The sequence below is a fragment of the Sycon ciliatum genome, chromosome 4 (assembly GCF_964019385.1).
Source record: "Sycon ciliatum chromosome 4, ocSycCili1.1, whole genome shotgun sequence".
Taxonomy (NCBI): domain Eukaryota; kingdom Metazoa; phylum Porifera; class Calcarea; order Leucosolenida; family Sycettidae; genus Sycon; species Sycon ciliatum.
The window spans coordinates 25,526,943-25,546,942 of record NC_088646.1 but is presented as its reverse complement, the minus strand read 5'-3'; the positions used below and the strand labels follow the sequence as shown (position 1 = coordinate 25,546,942).

The 20,000-nt window shown below is 47.8% G+C and overlaps 3 protein-coding genes across 4 annotated transcripts in view; 2 read left to right on the top strand and 1 right to left on the bottom strand.

Moving 5' to 3' along the window:
- Positions 1-10,443, top strand: part of LOC135815270 (electrogenic aspartate/glutamate antiporter SLC25A12, mitochondrial-like) — a 15,391-nt gene extending 4,948 nt beyond the window's left edge. For both annotated transcript variants that reach the window (XM_065328547.1, XM_065328546.1), the window contains 12 exons: positions 245-303; positions 701-791; positions 1,301-1,385; positions 1,906-2,061; positions 2,311-2,363; positions 4,007-4,087; positions 4,191-4,331; positions 5,420-5,552; positions 6,713-6,768; positions 8,256-8,358; positions 8,626-8,719; positions 9,146-10,443. In XM_065328547.1, coding sequence (XP_065184619.1) covers positions 245-303; positions 701-791; positions 1,301-1,385; positions 1,906-2,061; positions 2,311-2,363; positions 4,007-4,087; positions 4,191-4,331; positions 5,420-5,552; positions 6,713-6,768; positions 8,256-8,358; positions 8,626-8,719; positions 9,146-9,314 — 1,221 coding nt within the window. In that variant the 3' untranslated portion in view covers positions 9,315-10,443. The remainder of the gene's footprint in view (positions 1-244; positions 304-700; positions 792-1,300; positions 1,386-1,905; positions 2,062-2,310; positions 2,364-4,006; positions 4,088-4,190; positions 4,332-5,419; positions 5,553-6,712; positions 6,769-8,255; positions 8,359-8,625; positions 8,720-9,145) is intronic.
- A 573-nt stretch (positions 10,444-11,016) lies between these two features.
- Positions 11,017-14,334, bottom strand: LOC135813480 (uncharacterized). The gene has a single exon (XM_065326573.1). It carries the CDS (start codon positions 14,332-14,334, stop codon positions 11,017-11,019), a length of 3,318 nt encoding a protein of 1,105 aa, XP_065182645.1.
- A 1,309-nt stretch (positions 14,335-15,643) lies between these two features.
- On the top strand, positions 15,644-20,000 carry LOC135815269 (uncharacterized; the record flags this gene model as incomplete). The annotated part of the gene is given in 4 exon segments (XM_065328545.1): positions 15,644-17,571; positions 17,777-18,219; positions 19,060-19,137; positions 19,856-20,000. Coding segments are annotated over 4 exon segments (2,136 nt in total). The 5' UTR covers positions 15,644-16,037.

The window sequence follows — 20,000 nt, the reverse complement described above, 5'->3', positions numbered from 1 at the left end:
GTGGACATGACAGGTTGCAATTCCTCTCCCCCCCCCCCCACCTCTCTCTCTCTCTCTCTCTCTCTCTCTCTCTCTCTCTCTCTCTCTCTCTCTCTCTCTCTCTCTCTCTCTCTCTCTCTCTCTCTCTTGGACAAAGACAAGGAGAAAGGTGTGTTATAGGTGTGTTATATCCCAGGCTACTTTATAATGGCATTTTGCTGTAGCATTTTCGATTTTGCTACTGTACTTCCTTTTGTTTGTTCAGGTGACTCCGTTGGAGATAGACATTCTCTTTGAGCTGTGCAATCTGAATGAGCAGACAGGGTAAGTAATGGCTTGCATGCCCTTACTTGAAAGACATGACAACTTGAAAAGCGATATCAATGTTTATATGGGATCAACTAACTTATCGGGCAGTATTTGTACTTACTGTCAGACATGTAAATATAGCGAGGAAGTTACATTTCTTCATATTAAATAATTATAATAATAAGTTCTGTTGATGCCGTAAATCCTCACATGTGTTATGTGCAGGTATTCCTGAAGACTGCAAGATCGTTAACATGTCTTCTCGCTAATCTATGGATTCTTTTGGACAATCGTTTAGTTTGCGACTCGTTAATATAATAACAAGTCGTGCAGTACCCACCGGCGTCGCTACTGTGTCTGATGTCGTCACACTTGATGTGTGTGTGTGTGTTTCTCTCCTTTGCCTGATTAGACGGGTCCACCGTGATGACTTACGGAAGCTGATGCCACGACTTCCCCCGTCTCGCTTGTCTGCAAGCGCTGGTGAGGCACAGGCTTCGCAGGTAAGCACCAGGGTTTGTTGCTTTTGGGGCCACTTTTGAATCCTACAATCTGCCTTGATCGCGCGTGTGTGTGTGTGTGTATCATTTTCAAGTCCACCCAGAGTTTTGGGGATTTCAGGGGGTGTCGGCCGTTAGGCGGTTCAATAGCCAATGGAGTCATCTTTCCCCGATTCCTTTTGAGTCTCTCTCCCCTCTCCCGGGAAGACCCACGTGACCAGTTTTGGCAGTGAGAAACAAGTACAAGTGTGTGTGTGTGAGTGAGTCTTGTCTGTCTGTCTGTCTGTCTGTCTGTCTTGCAACAGTGTATGCCCGGACCACAAAACAGGAGACTGTTTGATACTGATATGTTTTAAATTTTAATGTTTCTACTATTATCTTTTTCAGATTGATAAGTCTGTCTGTTTTATTTGTCTGTCTGTCCAACTGTATATATGTGTAGTGTGCTTTGTGGGGAGGGAACAGCAGGCTATGGTGGTTCTGGTGCTATTCTTGTTTATTGCAATGGTCAGGATCCGTACGAGTACAAGGAAATCAGCGTAGGCATGCAGGTGCTGGAGAGTGTCTACCGTTTTATGCTTGGTGGCATTGCTGGTGGTAAGCTGCTGCTGCTGATACTGATGATGCTGCTGTTGCTGCTGCTGCTGCTGCTGATACTGATGATGCTGCTGATGCTGCTGATGTTCCTGCTGCTGCTGCTGCTGCTGCTGATACTGATGCTGCTACTGATGTTGCTGCTGCTGATACTGCTGCTGCTGCTGATGCTGCTGCTGATACCGATGCTGCTGCTGCTGCTAATACTGATGCTGCTGCTGCTGATACTGATGCTGCTGGTGCTACAGCTGCTTTAGGGCACTTGTGGCCCTCTAGTCTAGGCAATGTTGCTCCATATACAAATGGCCCAATGCTCGGCGTAGCACGGCTGTTTTTTTGATTTTCAGGTGTTGCTGCAAGCTGTTACCGCCATGAAGTGTCATACTCGATCGAACAGTCTGGGTCGGGCATGACATTCAATCACATCAACTCCAGTGTGTCATACCGTATCTGTGCTATTGTTGTAAGTTTCTTTGCTGAGGTTGCTGAGCATCTTCCTCCTCCTTTACTTTTTGTAATGCAGCTATGGGAGCCACAGCAGTTTACCCGATTGACTTGGTGAAGACACGTATGCAGAACCAGCGCTCGACCGGTATGGTCGGTGAACTCATGTATAAGAACAGCATTGACTGCTTCTTGAAGGTGATACGCAACGAAGGGCCGCTGGGTCTCTACAGAGGTGAGTTTGTGTGTGTGTGTGTGTGTGTTAAGGTGTGTTCAGGTGTGTTCGGGTGTGTTCGGGTGCGTGCAATGCCTCTACTACTGTCGTGCACATGGAACTCCCTTCGATCGTCAAGCGGCCCAGGGCGCTGGCCATGCAGGTAGAAGTCTGCCGAGTGAGTGTACTGGAGATTCTGGAATGTATGGCTATTTTAGTTTCCCAGCTCCTATATGTTTCTTGCTCTCTTTCTTTGTCATTTGATCAAAGGTCTGTTGCCTCAACTGGTTGGCGTAGCACCGGAGAAAGCCATCAAATTAACTGTGAGTATCTGTACCTAATAAGAAATCAGGTGCACATTGCAGTGCATGCATTGGAGTGCACTCTGTGAACTGCAACAATGCATTTTGCTTGTAGATTTAGTAAGGGCAATCACTCTCTTAGCTTTTCCGATAATTTGCTGAAGTACAAGGGTGCTGCGAGTGTTGGTGTACGTCTCTTGTTTGGGGTTAGGAAGCTTCTGTGGTCATATACTTTGATGTATGTACGTGTGATGTTGTTGAATCAGCACTCTGCCGCGGAACTCTGTTACAGTATGATGATGTTGTATTCTACGTATCCTTGATGGAGTAGTTACAGTCCATTTCAAAAAGATTTAGCAATTCTGGCGATCGCCCGGGGAGTTTGCCGTCTTGCCGTATGCGCGCTCGAGAGCTGGCTGGAAAAACTCACTGTGAACTCGAAGAAATAGTCCGCGCGAAAGCATGAACAATGACAACTCACTCACGTCGGTACATGTACGTCTGGTTTACAACAAACGAGTTCTTCCTCGTATCAAGAGTCCATAACCCCCATATAATTATGTTATGGACTCTTGCTCGTATCGATATGGAGTCAGAGAAGACATGTCGAAAGTGTGGTAAATGTTGACGAGCGGGATGGGTCCCAATTCGTTTCGTGCCCAATTTCTTTGAGCTGCGATGGAATTATTTTACTCTCACAATGTGACGAAAACGACATCGACACAGACTCATTCCCAAGGCCATGACTTGGCGAAGCTATCCGTGTGACTTCGACGACATTTTGAGAAAAGAAGACGCCTGTGAAAGCTGATAGAAGACGGCGATGACTCCTAAATTCAAATAAATTGGCGATCTTGAACTACTAAAATATTTCTCAAAAAAGAAATCGATCGATGTGCCGTTGTATGCAACAACACGTAGCTACAGCGCAATGACTTCCGTGTTCACTCACACCGTTTCAGTGTTGTGGGTGTGTTCACATGGCGTGAACCAGTCAAGTGTCAGTAAGTTCGGCAGGAAACGCGAGCTCCAACAACAATACAAGTCGCAGCCACCTTCTTTGGCTTGTACTTTTTGTAGATCTACCAGCGTGATCACCAAAACAATGAAAACAAAAGTTTGACTTGAAGATAGTTTGGGATTTGAACTCACAACTTCATGGTCAGCAGACAGCATTCATAACCACCAGCGTTGTAACAAAATAAAAAATAAAAAATTCATAACCACAAGGCCAAAAAGGAAAGGATAAATTGTGGGTTTTGATAAAAATCGATACTGGCTTCCAGGGCAAATTGTAAACCATGGGAAAAGGCCGGAAACCTGGCCGAAATTCTAACTCCTTAACGGCTGGTCCAATTGTTCCGAAACCTTCACAGAACAATTTGCCGTGTCCTAACAAGCCATTCTATGTACTTTGTTGTCCAAATTTCACTTATCTTCATACTTCCTAAGACCAAAGCCTGATTGTAAATCTTTTTGAAATGGACTGTAGAGCCTTGTGTGTTTGTGTGACTATCATGAGGTTGTGACAGTACGACTGATCATCTGACCTGCTTGCCTGTACTGACTGTCTGGATGTCACCGTCTTTCTGGCTATGCTCTGACAACCTGCACATGGCCTTGAGTTTTTTCTGCGCTCTGTTTGCTTTTCTGCCGTTTGCCAGGTCAACGATTTGATGCGCGGCAAAATGACAAGAAAGGACGGCAGCATTCCGTTTTGGGGGGAGATGCTTTCCGGCGGATGTGTGAGTTTTGTTATCCTACCATCTGGCTTTTTTTCTTGTTGGCGAGGAAAACTTGATAATTAACTCCTTGTTCATACGCTTTCTGTTGTTTTCTGTTGCTCAGGGAGGCGGCTGCCAGGTAATGTTCACGAATCCACTGGAAATTGTCAAAATCCGCTTGCAAGTACAGGGAGAAGTGAAGGACGGCAGGCGAGTGGGCGCAGCTAAAATAATCCGCGAGCTTGGCTTCCGCGGTCTCTACAAGGTACGTGCCACGGCCATGAGTTAGAGGCAATTGGTCTAGTGGGATTACTGTAAAACCGGAAAGTTTAACGACCAAAAAGTGTAACGTTTTTGTAATTTTGGTATGATAACGTGCAGAAAGTTTAACGATGGCTACCTGGCCACCCATCTGTATGCGCATCTTTACACAGACATCTCAAACTGGGTTCGCGATAACGTTTCTTCAAATAACGAAAAAATTGGTTGTTAAAACGTTAGACTTTCCGGTTTTACAGTAGACCATTGGTCCATTGGTGTCTAATTGAGATTACGTCATTGGTTTGCCATGTTGTTCGGTGATTTCACACATTGCTGTCACCTCTTCTGCACATAAGTGGTCCTTGATACTCTTTGTATAGGCCGTGCTTATGCTGGTTTTCTGTCGTGCTGGTGCTGGTGGTATGTGATGAATTTGCAGCTACAGTAAAACCTGTGACTACCGACCACCCCTTGGTGCCAGCAAAAGCGGTCTTTAGTGGCAGGTGGTCTTTAGTTAGAGGTTTGCACCGTGCGACCATATATGGATCACATTCTATGATTATGTATATCAAAATGCAGCTCAGTCTTCGTTTCTCCTCTGAGTAGTAAGATCGAGCAGAGAGCGCTTTCGATGCGCTCTCCAAGACCTTTCCTATCATGTTTATTCTTGACAGCGCTTGAAATTCTGACAGGTGTCGTGCAGTCCACACAGACTCCACAGTCAAAATGGCCTGCGTTCATTTGTTCAGCTGTAGTACCGAAAGATTCCTATCAGGACCATGGAAAATCAGCAAAATTTCAAGAAGGAGCTTTGAGCAACATTTAATTTCCTACATCGCGGTCGCTAGTTTCGGGTCAAAAATCGTCTTTGGGACAAGAAAAGGCGGTCGCTGGTCGCGTTCAGCAGGTAGTCGCTAGTCACAGTGCATTTTGAATGTGAGACGTCCGTGCCTGGCCAAGTGGTCGGTAGTACCAGGCTGGTCGCTAGTCACGGTGGTCGCTAGTTACAGGTTTACTGTACATGTGTTTGCTTCACAGAGTGTCTGCGTTTGAATCTCTCTGGGGGTCGCTCTGATATTTGTTTCCGTGCAGGGAGCGTCAGCGTGCTTCATGCGTGACATTCCGTTCTCCGCCATCTACTTCCCGACGTACGCGCACATGAAGTCGTACCTGGGTGGCGACGAGCCCAAGAAGGTTCACTTCATGATTGCTGGCTTCATTGCTGGTCAGTTTGTGTATGTGTGTGTGGGGGGGGGGGGGGGGGGGTAGCTGTGGCACTTAGGATGTAGTGCTGAGAAATGTAGCGTACACATATGAATTGCAGTTCCCATTCACCTGTGTGCAGTGTAGCGAGCTTGAGTACCGGTAGATATGCGTGTGGCACTCTATTAAAGATGCAAGATACACGTACAGTAGAACGCCGATTATCCAGACGTCAACTATCCGAATGTTCGATTATCTGGATCGCCTGGTCAGGCTGGACAAAAAAAATAGCAGCTTCTTCGAGGTTTTTGCTGATTTTCCCCACTCGGAGCACCATTCGAGCGATGCACAAGATGTATTACAACAGGTTGGAGTCAAAATGTATAACGATGGTGTCATTTTGAGGAGCTGGAGTGCGCCTAGTTCCTGTTGTACTACCAAAGAGAAAGAAAAATGATGAAAACATGCAGGGAATATGCATGCTTTTATATATGGAATGCATCAGCTTGAGTAGACTGAGGAAGATTATGCCTCAAAGCACCACTTATATACATTGTAGTGCTCTCCAGGCCAAATCACCACCAGAGATACAAACTCAGGCGCTCATTTCCAGCGCGACAAACACCTCGTGAGGCCCCAGGTAGCAGCGTGAGTCAAAGTCGCTCATGGAGTTGTGCTAAACAGACGCTGAGAGCCAGTAGCTATTCACACCGCTGTCACCTCCAACAAGTAGTCGCACGTCTGTGTGAGGGACTACAATACAAACAGTCAAGTGTCAAATTCGGCAGGAAGCGTGTGTACTGAAGAATTTTTTATTCTTCAGTACACACAATAGAAGAAAGTTTATTTCGAAAAAGGAAACATTGTGATGGCTAGCAACGCGAAATGACTTTTTCTTGAAGTTCGTTGAATTATAGTACTGTACCTTATATGTAGCTTTGTAGTCTCACACAGGGGGCTGTAAATTTACTACTCCCAACTGTCAAGTGCATACCGAGGAAAGAGAAAATTAACTTTCACAAACCACTGCAACTTCGCGTCCAAGTTTTCGAAGTTTCGACCTTTGTTTCTGTACTCATTCCCAGACTCGAATTTTCTTTAAAACTGTCGGTCCCTTTAATAATACTTTCTTTTCCTTTAATGGTAAGCAGTTATTTCCTTGTTCTTTTTGTCATGATCTAGGTGTGCCTGCTGCGGGTCTACTCACCCCTGCTGATGTCATCAAAACAAGATTACAAGTAAGCATGTGCGGTCGTATCTTTCCCTTCTCTTTGTCTGCTCCATGGTGCATTTTGCAGAACATAGACATGTCACCTTGCTGATAATCCAGAAAAACTGAGTATCAATGTTTTTAAAACTGTTCTCTCTTTCTCTCTCTCTCTCTCTCACTCTCTCTCTCTCTCTCTCTCTCTCTCTCTCTCTCTCTCCTTCTCTTTCTCCCCTTTTCTTCCGCTACACATAAAATTGGAGGCTTTGCTGCTTCTAGAATTTGTTTGGTGGCCCAGATCCTTACCTTGCACGTAGCATTTTCCATTTATTTTGGCAATAAGCTGTTTCCTGGATCAGGTTTCTTCAGGTTTTTGAATTATTCCGAATTTCTGTCTTGACCCGTGTTGTACGGGGATTGGTGGATGTTCATGTACATAAAGCTGACTTGAACCTGTTTGAGAGAGTCTGAGTGTATGGGCAGCTGACTTCTTGCTGGTACGGCTCACACTGGAGTTTGGTCGTGTGATGTACATCCACTCCTGCTGCACTGCACCGTACACTTGTTGTTTAGTGCTGTATGGAGATTAGCCTAGGTGAGATGTGCGGCATGAGTGTTCTTGTTGTTGAGGCGGTAGCTGTGAGTCATTAGGGACGTTTAGCGACGCGAAACTTTGGAAGAAAATTCGAGTCTGGGAATGAGTACAGAAACAAAGCTCGGAACTTCGAAAACTTGGACGCTAAGTTGCAGCGATTTGCGAAAGTAACTTTCTCTTTCCTTGGTACGCATTTGACGACAGGGAGTAGTAAATGTACTACAGTCAGACCTCGCTTAACCGCACACATCTGTTTTCCACAAAAATATCCGGATAGGCGAGGGAACCGGATAACTGAACACACATACTGTATATGCATGTGGCATGTCATAAGCAGTGACATCGTACATACATGTAGACGGGTCCTATGCAGTACAACTAGTGTGCACAGTATGTAAAACGAGCGAGAAAAATGACAAGTGCATGCAACTAAGTGCTGTCCACATGCACCCAGCAGGTCAAGGACCTCATTTGCCTGTACAACGCCCTGATTCTAGCTTCTGGAAGCCACATGCAACCGGATACGACGAAGCTTTTTGTACATATTTTAACCAGTTTGTACACAAAATCATGCTCCGGTATGCGGATCGCGAGGTCCGGTTATGTTGTATGCATAACATATGCTGCACATCGGTAACCAGCGATTTTCTTCCGGATGGCGAGGGATCCGGATAAACGAGGACCGGATAAGCGAGGTCTGACTGTATACAGCCCCCTGCTTGTGACTGAACTGCATATACAATACGGTACTGTAAGATTCAAGTAACTTCGAGAAAAAGTCGCTTCGCATTGCTAAACCTCACAAGGTTTTCTTTTTTGAAATAGATTTTCGCGAAATATCACCGCCACCAAAAGTTCGAATTTTCGCATTGCTAAACATGCCTATTGTCTGGTATTGATCTATTCCTGTGCGACTTTTCCAGGTCAAAGCACGTGAAGGGCAGCGGACATACAACGGCCTTTTTGACTGCATGAGAAAGATCTATGCGGATGAGGGAGGCCGTGCATTTTGGAAGGGTGCAGGAGGTATGTGTGGTCTTCTTCAATGTTTCTGTGCTGCGTGCGCTGCCATTGCTGGCTGTAGAGCAGTATAATTGTTATGCTGCTATCAGGGACTGCATACTTCTACATAGCATTGGCGTCAAGCCACTTACATGTATGTGAGCAGTTTGCTGTGGAGAGCTCTCTTCCTCTTCTGTGCTTGTACATATGTGTGACTGTCTCGACAGTGGTGTTGTTACGTTCATCTTGCTCAGTGCCCTTGACGTATGTACCTTTCTGTCTTCTCTCTAGCGCGTATCTGCCGATCCTCACCTCAGTTTGCCGTAACCCTGTTCACGTACGAGTTCCTCCAGAGCGTGTTCGACGTCGACTTTGGCCGCGCAAAGTGAGTTTGCCTGCTGCTGCGTTGTGCCATGTAATGAGCTCCCAGAGTGTCTATGTACACTGTATGTACTTCGAAGTACTCTCATCAGAATTTCAGTCCTGTAAACATAGGTTTTGTAAGGGGGGGGGGGGGGAGAGAGATCTTCAGCGATTCCCAAATTTGTGTTGAACGTTTTTAGCAGAACAGTACATGTCATGCACAGTGAGTGCTGATCCGAGGAATGCAAATTCTCATTTAGTGAGGCTGACGTTTTTTTTAAATGAGTACGCAAGAACTTGTTAAATTCACCCTCTTTACAGTAACTTAGTTTAGTACTGAAAATTGCTCATCGCGGAAAACAAAACAAAACTTGAAAATAGTGACCCAGGGTTGCACTTAGAGTGTGAATCTGATTCAACACATTCTCTTGTCCGTGCCACTTTGCAGGAAACCGTCTCACAACAAGGCATCTCCCCTGCCTCCCCTTCAGCACAGTGACTTTGTCGGCGGCCTCCAACACGCAAACACCACCTTTGCCGGCGTGGAGCGCCACTTTGGCCTGGTCCTTCCCAGGTTTGCTCCCAGGACAGAAGCACAGCAGCAGCAAGCACGTTGACACGCCGCCTGTACGTGCCCTGGTTCACTCCTCCACTCGCTCCTTCAGCAGGGTATTGTGCGTTCACACTGAGCTGTATGGCCACATACCACTGCTTCACCCCCTTTCCCGTCCACCGGAACGGTAAACCTAACTAGCTACATTGGTAGCTACTCCGTGTACAGCATAGAATACACAAACTCTGAAATCCGACGTCTGCCGCCGAATCAAGCATAGTATCATATCCAAGAACTCCTCACACCTAGATGCATCTCGTCATTTTGAATACGGTATGTACAAACCATGAAAAATCATGAAATTTTCCTTTTCTTTTTTGGAAACATCTTCAATTTACCCTTCACGAAACACATGCTTTGTGCTGTACACATGCTTTGCGCTGTGTGCTAGTTATTAGGACGTGTTTAGCCTATCTCTTTGCTTTCCATGTTGAGTCCCCTGCCTCGACCTGCTCGCCTATCTACCTTTCTTGCAACTTTTCCCCTTCGCCTAGTTTTTAATTTATTGTATTTGATATGGCCGGCTCGGAATTTCTGGACCTTTATTTTGTTCTTTTCAACTTTTTTTAACGCATTTATATGGTAATAGGGCGGTTTTGGTCAATGGCATTCCAGTCTAACCAGCCCTGTTTGTATTTGTGTGAAGCTGTGTTTCTGTTTGAACATAAAGCAAATAGAATCGTCAATCACCGCTGATTATATATTGTCCATGGCAACGTTTGTCAGGAAGGACACATACTAATTTGCTCAACGCGTCCCGTGAAGTTGTCCCCGACGACGACAAAGACTTCGGTCCTCTTCTATTATTATTTCTGGCTTGTTTTGATATTTTCTGGATAAGTCATAGTGCACCCTAGATCTGCTCTCCGTTTTCCTCTTCCTCTCGTCTTTTTTTCTTTCTCAGTACAGTTCTTATCTGTGTAATATTTATGTTCGAGAGCAATAATATTGCCGTGCTCTGAGTTCCCGGCTCTGTCAATCTAGCTATTCAGAATCTGTCCAATTTCTGTGAACTTCCAGTGTGCCAAATTCGAATGATTTGTTCATTTTCTAAGCGATCATTTTCCGGGTACCATCTCTATATTCTGTTGTTGACCTTCCGAGGCAACATAGGTGCAGTTTTCCTAAAAGTCCTTTTCTGTCTGGTCACTGTGTGCTCGGGTTCAATGCGTATGAACATTGTTATGGAACTTCAGTCACGCAGGCATGCACGCCAACTCGACCAACAGGCAGTACGAAAGTAACTAGTTGTTATTCAGGAAAGAACATTTCAGAGAGAGAGAGAGAGAAAACAAGTTGAGAGCAAAACGACAACATAAGAACTACTCATGAACTCATGGCAAAGAGTTCCCAAAAGGCAACTGAGTACAGCCAACTCAGATGCATATGGATTATCGGGCTAGAGCGATACTGAGTGCGGTGGTACGACTTCTACGCACAGCACGCAAGACTCGCAACAACGCACTATACCGGAACTAACGATAGCATGATAAGACTGAAAGCGTGCATACAGCAAGCAATGCAAAACAAAGGAAACGCGTCCATGCATCGTGTGCAGCAGACCACGATGATTGATGAAAGGGCAAACTGTCATACTAGGTGAAACACTACCCATGTAGGCTTACAGCATGATCAGTGAATAGTGAAGCAATAGACAGATAGATAGGTTCAGTTATATATACATTACACCTCTCCCCTTGATGACATTAGTCACGGAACCGCTGAGGAGGACGGATTGCAGCCCGTCGACGAAGTCCGTAGGCTTGGTCAAGCTGCGGATCCATGTCGATTTGGATGATAGCAGGGATGTCATCACGATCATCAGCAGAGTCAACATCTGCATCTGCGGCAACGGGGTGAGGGTCGAGCTTGATCAGGTCGACATTCACTACTTTCTCAGCATTGCGACCACGTACAGGTTCACACCGTCGAATCACCACAGTCGAGGGGGACAGAACACGAATGACTTGCCAACCAGGTTCATACATCGGTAGATGCTTCTGGTGACGGTCAGGACGTCGGAGAAGAACGTGATCACCAGTGTGATAGACAGGCACAGTCTCCTCTTGGATGCGATCAGTGTCGGATAACTCGGATTCCACGAGGTCGCGCAGTCGAGCACACCGAGCAGGGTGATCCCGAGACCAGTTGCTGCCGTCATTCTGCTGCGCTGCGCGGATGGTGGCAACAGCCATGGGCGGGGCCACGGCGGGATTAGTGGTATCACCAGCGACAGCACACATCTCAGACTTGGCACGGCAGAGCTTCAACCATGGAGTGGGTACTCTTGTCAGCCGATCAGCCAAGTTGCGTTCAGAGGGCACCCATTCGACCACGACAGACAGGCCGGTGAGGCGGACAAGCTCGTCGATAGCTTGCAAGCGGCGTTGGACGAGCACATCATACAGACCGCTGGTCTTGACACGGCGGATGTCATGCAGCAGGTTATACAGCCAACCATGCACGGTCTTGGAGTCGGTCAGGAGGCGCACACTCGTGAGGCCGTAGGCGGTGGCACGCTGAAGGCCACTCATCACCGAATCAAGTTCGGCGACATTGATGTGTGTACGATCATCCTTCGGACGCAGCCAGCACGCATCCTCGATGACATCTGCACCGCATTGCACCACAATTCCGGTGGCAATGTTGGATGCGTCGCACCATACTGACCATTGTGCGGCAGGTGGAGCGGACCAGGCACCGTGTACCGGATCTTCTCCTTCAACGCGACCAGACAGCTCTTGGCAGAGGCTTACTACTTCTGGTGGTACCTTGGCGTCCCAGCCTCCAGGAGTGAGCGAGTCAGCCAATCTCTTCAGGTAGCTAGTGTATGGCCTGAGCCAGGAGCACACAGGGTTGTGACCAAGCAGGCGACCACACCAGCGGAACACATCGCGCTTCGTTGGGCTCGCTGGGCAGCAGAGGTCGACATCTGTGCGTCGTCGCCACTGCAGGACGTCGTTCGAGCTGTGAAGCTGGAGACCAAGGACGCGGGCTGATCGCAAGCATTCAGCAGGTTTGGTGGGTAGGCCAAACTTCACCATCTCGTCTTCCACCGTGGTGACGAGATCATCAGGCACGAACAAGTCGTCAACATAGCTGTCTACAGTAGGGTAGGGGCCAGTGACGTACTGTACGATCAGGCTCATCAGCTTTGGCGCAATCCCAAGGCCGAAGCCCATGCGCATCATGACGTACGGCTTGCCCTTGTAAATGACGGTCTGGAACCTCGCCAGCGACGGATCAAGACGGACCTGCAGGTACGCCTTCCGTATATCCAGGATGTGGAAATTGTCACCAGCCTGTCGCCAGCTGCGTAGCTTCTCACCGCACACAGGGGTGTTGCACCCAGGGTGGTTGCGGATGAGCTGGTTCAGCCCACGGTAGTCCAGTACAGGGCGAACCGGTGTTGAGGCCTTGTGCTCTTGGCACTTCGCAATCAATGGGAGGATGGCGCCCGGTGGTCCGTGAACATCCGCATCGTGTGGTACCAGCCAGCCTTGCTGGATCCAGGCATCTACTTCAGCATTGAACTGCAGCTCCTGATCGGCGGTGAGTTTGGCGCGGGGATATTCGCCAATCCCTGACCCAATCGGTTCAGCAGGTGGCATGTTGTCCCTCCAGTGCCACTTCATGCTCCAGTAGCCGGCGGCTGCATTCCAGTGCACCTCGCCATCATCAACACTTAGTGTGACATCGTCACCAGAGTGGTTGACCGTAACGTGGCGGGACAGCTTGGAGGTGCGAGCAGTGCTGTCAGCAGGCTTAGGTGGCACATCAGTGGCAGCACTAGCAGCAGCAGACACAGCGGCACAGCCAAATGAGACGGACGACAGGCAGCCGTCAGCGTATTGCAGGTGCATACCTCCAGCGCGGGTCACTACATCGTTGCCGACGACCATGTCGGTGTTCAGGACACTCAAGTCTGGGACAACCAGCACAGATACGGCAGTCAGTAGGTCCAAGTGCACAGGTCCGTCGAGTCGACGGAGGTTCAGCAGGACGCTACCCAGTATCTTCAGCGATTCACCGTTGAGGGCGAGCATGTTGTCCGGACACTGTTCCATGTAACGCAAGCCATTGCACTTCTGGAGTGCGGCACGGCTGATGAGAGAGCGCGTGCAACCAGTGTCCACCACAGAACTCAGGCGAGTCCACTCGTCGTGTTTTTCTCGGCAGGCATCGACGTACACTCGGATAAGGGAGGACGATGATGTAGTCAGGGCCAAACAGCAATCGGTTTTTCCTCCTGGCTGGTCAGAGACACCAGCAGACGCAGTGCCCCGTGTTCTCCTGGTCGGGCAGTTTCTCCGGATGTGGCCTAGCTCGTGACAATGATGGCAACGAACTCGGCTGCTCTTCGAGGAAGATGGGCCTCCTGACGAGCTCTGCGTGGAGGGTTCCCGGTTCCCAGCACGGCAGGTCTTCTTGACATGCCCAGTTTTCCCGCACGTGTAACAATACAAAGACTTCGCTGGTTCGGTGGCAGCAGCGCCAATGGCATGCGATGATGCAGCGTTTTCAACCAGTTGCAAAGCGCGAACCTTCTCTGTCACGTCACTGACGGAGAGGGCCTGTCCAGCACCCTGCAAACGAATGTCTCGCGCGAACGTCGGTGGCAAGCCGCAAATCACCTGCTCCAAAAGGACGGGGTCCTTGTCGTCTGTAATCTTGTGGCCAGCTAAGCTCAAGTGGTGCTTCAGGTCAGCAACGTAGCCGTCCACAGCCTCATCAGGGCGTAGGCGACGGGACAGGAACTGCTGATAAGAATCAGCAGGTGCAGGCGCGAAGGCCTTTTCAAGTAGCGCTTTCACGGTTGCCTCCTTTTTCCTGTCCGCCTCCGCCATGGACATGAAGACTTTGAACGCCTGGCCATCTAGGACCAGGGGCAGGTGCTGCATCCGTTTTTCCTCCGTGTCCCACTTTTGGATATCCGCCAGGACACGGAACTTCGACCAAAACGTCTCCAGGTCATCTCCTTTTCCGCGGAACGTCCGCAGGAATCCATCGAGTTTCAGCGACATTATTTCCAAATCAAGGCCCACCACCAAACGACAACACAGTCGCACCAGGTATCAGCGGGTTTCGGTACCAGATGTTATGGAACTTCAGTCACGCAGGCATGCACGCCAACTCGACCAACAGGCAGTACGAAAGTAACTAGTTGTTATTCAGGAAAGAACATTTCAGAGAGAGAGAGAGAGAAAACAAGTTGAGAGCAAAACGACAACATAAGAACTACTCATGAACTCATGGCAAAGAGTTCCCAAAAGGCAACTGAGTACAGCCAACTCAGATGCATATGGATTATCGGGCTAGAGCGATACTGAGTGCGGTGGTACGACTTCTACGCACAGCACGCAAGACTCGCAACAACGCACTATACCGGAACTAACGATAGCATGATAAGACTGAAAGCGTGCATACAGCAAGCAATGCAAAACAAAGGAAACGCGTCCATGCATCGTGTGCAGCAGACCACGATGATTGATGAAAGGGCAAACTGTCATACTAGGTGAAACACTACCCATGTAGGCTTACAGCATGATCAGTGAATAGTGTAGACAGATAGATAGGTTCAGTTTATACATTACACCATGTTCGTGTGAGTCTACACGTGCTGCCGGTATCTTATGTATCTGCGTGTGTTGTTGCCTTCTTTTGCACTAATTGTTACTCGTTTGACTCTGTGGAGCCGCGGATGTCGGGAGAGTACAGTCCGGCGAGGCGTACCCTGTCTGGGTTTGTGTCACTCCCTCGTACATGATGATGCAGTCAGACATGACCTTTCTACAGTACAGTACATTGTATGTGCACGATGCGTGATTATAATAATAACAAGAGTACATAACCATTATTACTCTTGATAATAATTATATCAAGAGTCCATGAGGGTTTTATGGACTCTTGATTTATTTTTTTGTCTTTTGATACTTGCATCGCTTGGCTCTTGCCTGGAATTGGGAGTTGACCCTGCTGCGCTGGACACCATGCATCATGACATGCACACATACAGTCGGTCATTGCGCTGACTGTACTGTGTCACTGTGTGTGCACATGATTGTGAAGATAAAGAACGCAGCCAGAAATATTATTTTTAATATACATACTGGAAAAAATAAGAATGCCCGCCCATACATGCACTTGCGCATTTCAATATTTGCCCGCGAAATCAGCAGATCAGGTCCGGCCGCGCCACGTGCGCGTGCGCGTGCAGAACGCAAAACAGTTTAAAAAAAAAGTCAGACTCGTGCATTGCACAACATGCTGCAGCCAGCTCCGGCTCTCCCTCCCGATCCCGGGAGCTCCCGATCCCGTTTGAAAAAAGAGACCGTTGTTTTGTACGATCATGTATACAGTGTGTGGTGTTTTTTGTCTGTTGTTCACGACGCTGCAAGTGCAACCCGACTCTCGTGTGGACATGAGAGAGAATGAAGGATAGGCCTAGACCTTCTGGGCACTTGTTTCCAGATTGTCTTCAAGCCTAAAGAGGAGCTTGTCACTAACAGATTTGTCCTACGCCAGCGGATTGCCTCGTACGTGGAGGCTACATATCGAATTAGCATTTGAATTATTTGCAAATCACTCAAATGCTTCCTGTGACCGTGGGAGACATTTGTAGGTTTCTTACTTTGGGATAAGGAGCAAAGCTGAGCCCGGGTCAACGACGAGTCAGCTCCAATGAATGTTTTCTTGAGAGTCATAGCTGGCTGGGCTACGGCGCGACATGTTTCGGACGTGTTCCAGACTTGTAAGACATAGCTTGTTTTTGAAAACACGCAACAGCTCACGGTCGGCAGTATCCCTGGCTCTACGACCGGTGGATATTAGGGAAGTCACGTGTGCGTCTGAGCTATGGAAGTTGGTCTTGGAGCGGCCTGATGTAACCGCAAGCAGCGTTGCGTCCTTGTTGGGCCATTTGAAGGATCTCTGCACTCATGTGGAGGGTACGGCGAACTTGAAAACCAGCAACTCATGTGCCGAAACCAGCAATAGTATTGATGGCGTATTGGAGGATGAGCGGAACATAGTACGGTTTGCTTATGGCTTCTATTTACCGCAGATGCTCGATCTTTTACCCCATCTTGACACTAGTCATAGCCGGCTCGCGCCCCCCAGCGATGAGCTCCTTGACACTAGTCATAGCAGTGTTACGTCCTCCGCTGATAAGTCGCCACACACCGGCTTTGTTCATGAACTCACCCGTGATCTGAAGTCGGGAGTGCAGCGTATGCCAGCCGATGGTTTAGGCAAGGAACTGCAAGGTCGGATTCGTGCTGAGCTGATTGCTTGCACAGAAAGCTACATAGTCCGGGAGTGCCATACTTGGCCGGTAGATGTTATCAGTAAAGCATTAATTGTTTTGTCACAGGTGGATGGCGACCACCGCTCCACATACCAAGCTCTGCTCAGCTGCCCACAGAATAGCATCGACTCATTAGCAGACCTTGTCCGCAAGGCCAAACAACCAACTTGGCAATGTCAGGTGCTCAAAGAAGAGTGCCACAATGCTTTGCGAAGCCTGGGCGACAAAGCGCTAGCTGTGGCCAATATGTCAGCTGCGCGTACTGCACTTGTTACACTGGACAATGACAAGGGAGCTGTAATGGAACTGCCAACGGAAATGTTACGTGAACTTCTTGTTATTAAAAGTCCATCTAAGTCTGACATTTTGACTATACTCTGTGTCCTGGAACTAGCTGCCAAGGCCAAGCTCGTGTCAACCAGTTCTGATAATGATTTATTCAACAGTTTGACGGAGTTTGTGGAACATGTTTCTGAGAATAACTCCTTGCCAGCATCTGATTGTGAAGAAGGCTTGCGCTACATCGCTGGCATTGGCCAGGCATGTGCAATCTCTTTCAATGTACTCATCCGTGATAACCTGGTCCGGCCACTGGCGTTTGCGCTCGTGAATTGCCTATTCCAGGATGCCCAGCAGCTACGAATGCATACCTTGTTCACAGTACTGCGGCTGGTCCATAGCTTGCGCTGGAACGACAGGACTATCATACCGCTGCTGCACGGGCAGATCTTGAAGATGCCGTCGTGTCAGCTGGACCCTACCCTGATGGTGAATACTTGCTACTTCTTAGCCAACTTGTGCAGCCTTCCCAAAGGCGTCATTTCCGCAGTGGTGCGAGATCACTGGCTCAACTTGCACTTTGACCAGCAAGCGAAGGTTGTCCTGACGTCGGCCGTTGTTGGCGAGTTTCTCACCGCCCCATGGATCTGTCTTGTAGACAAGATGAAGGAGGAAGGTGAGAGATGCTGGAATTTGAGTGTCTGCACATGGTAGGCTTGTGTTTGGTTGTTTTCTGGTAGCCACTGTGGTATACTGTACAGGAATGAATCAAATGGAAATAATGCCATACGGGCATAGTCCCTTCTGGACCCCTCAGGGTGGTTGGTCAGGGTGTGAATACTCAAAATGTGTGATGAATGATTTTTGATTCTCTGTTGCAGAGTTCAACGCTCAATTTCGGCAGTTTACGGCATGGTGCCTGGCAGTTCTTGATGCATACGTCGACCTTGAGTTCCACAAGCATCGTCAGCAAGCAGCGCTCTTGCCACAAAGTTGTGGAGAGGCTGCCAGAAACAAGTGCTCATCGTCTCTCGAATGGACTGCTCCCGGAAGCTGGAAATTTATGAAGGATTTGGAACGTGAGCTCAGTTCCTCGGTCATCTGGCGGAAGAACCCCTGCAGCGATTTCTTCTTCATCTCCGGTCTGGCGGCAATTGTGTTTGATGATGAAGGAGACTTTGTCTGCAATGATGTAGAGTTTGATCCGCTCACAATGTATCCTGTGTACTTTGTGCAAGGCCGTATGTGTCCCTCCGGCGAGTTAGATGGCATGCAGAAGCTTCTGTGCCGCATATGCTACCTCAAAGCAGCATACTGTGTTCATGTGAGTGACAATGGAGTACTTGTGCATGACTGTATGTTCTTTTCTGTGTGTGTGTGTGTGTGTGCCTGTGTGTATGTGTGTGTGGATGGGGCTGGGAAACCTTTTGTTGCGACATAACTGCACTATGGCCTTGCTCACTGTGATCCAACTTCAGAAGTACTGTAAAACCGGAAAGTCTAACGAGTTACGAGTCACAAAGTCTAACGTTTTAACCACCAATGTTTTTTTCGTTATTTGAAGAAACGTTATCGTGAACCCTTTTGAGATGTCTGTGTAAAGATGCGCATACAGATGGGTGGGTGGTCAGGCACGTTATCATGCCAAAATTACAAAAAAAACGTTAGCCTTTTTGGTCATCAATGGGCTCTGCTGGAGAGAGAGAGAGAGAGAGAGAGAGAGAGAGAGAGAGAGAGAGAGAGAGAGAGAGAGAGAGAGAGAGAGAGAGAGGGAGGGAGGGGGAGAGAGAGAGAGAGAGAACTTCGTCGATTTTGTTGAGCACGACTATACATGTGCATTCTTATTGTGTAAGCATACCTATATGCATGTCAATTACTGAAAGCACAGATCAAATTTATTCTTCCAGTTGACTGTTTGGTAGCTTTCTGTGGTGCGAAGTGAATCTACAAACAGCTATCGCTAAGCCATAGGCAATGATTTTGCAGCGCATACATGTACATGTAGTTGGATGGAATGGCTGGTGAAATGCTGGAGTCAGGGAAAATAACTACAGTCTGGGGCTAGTGTGTGAACAGTGGGGTGTTGGCTTTGTGTGCATATTGCCTACGTGAAAACTGATATTCATTTTAGGTTTGTTGTGTCTGCTCTGTTACATTATTGTAGGTGAAGAGTGGTAAGGTCGATGACGATATCATGGACTGTGTGACCAGCATCCAGGTCTTTATTATCTCACAGGAATCGGTAGGTGCTATTTTGTTCCTGATCGGAAGGCATGTTTTTGTTTCCCGTTTAGGACGGCTTTGCGTTGCCGTCGCTCCATTGTTGTCTTTTGGCTTTTTTCAGTCGTCCTGATATGCTCCATTGTCGTCCCTGACATGTTGTGCTGTGTTACAGTTCATACCAGGGAGTAGTATTTTACTACTCCCTGGTTCATACATATGAATGTGACAAATCACGTTTCTGTTGATGTGCAGAAAAATTAGTGAAACTTCAATATACTACATGTACTACTTCTGAAATAGTAACAGCTATAATATACACTTGATACGACGTGCGGTGGTGGGATATAAATTACTATTTTTGAGAACCCTGCATTGTGCAATACCCGTCATTGATCTTGGGTACATCGCATCTCAGTATCCCAGTATCTCAGGCATTGAAGTGCGTTTTTATGGCAGTTGGAGGCACTCTAATTTCAGAAATTTTAGGTGCTCAATATTTTCGGTATGAGGGCAACAGGCCAGGTTAGGTGAACAGAAAATTTCGGTACGGAGAAACAGCTCCCTATTGGATTATGACTGTGTGTTAGTGTTTGTTCGGTGTATTAAAAATTTTTGGTATGAAACAGACTCACCGAAAGTACCGAAAATAAAAGTACACCGAAAATTTGTGAAGTTGAAGTTGCACAGTCACGATAAGCTGTACTGACTGCAGTGTCTGTGTCGTGTTGTGACTGCAGATCGAGCCACCACGCTGTGAGATTGGGCAGTTGGTGGTTGGACCCAACCGTGCTTCCAGCCAGGAGGCGATAGCTGCATAGAGCCAGGTGTACTGCCTTTCTTGGTTTTGGAGATGCTGCCGATTTCCTGGTGCGACCTTTTCGG

Bases quoted from the DNA above. Each gene is read 5' to 3' on its own strand.
- LOC135813480 (XM_065326573.1), bottom strand. From the start codon at position 14,334: ATGTCGCTGAAACTCGATGGATTCCTGCGGACGTTCCGCGGAAAAGGA.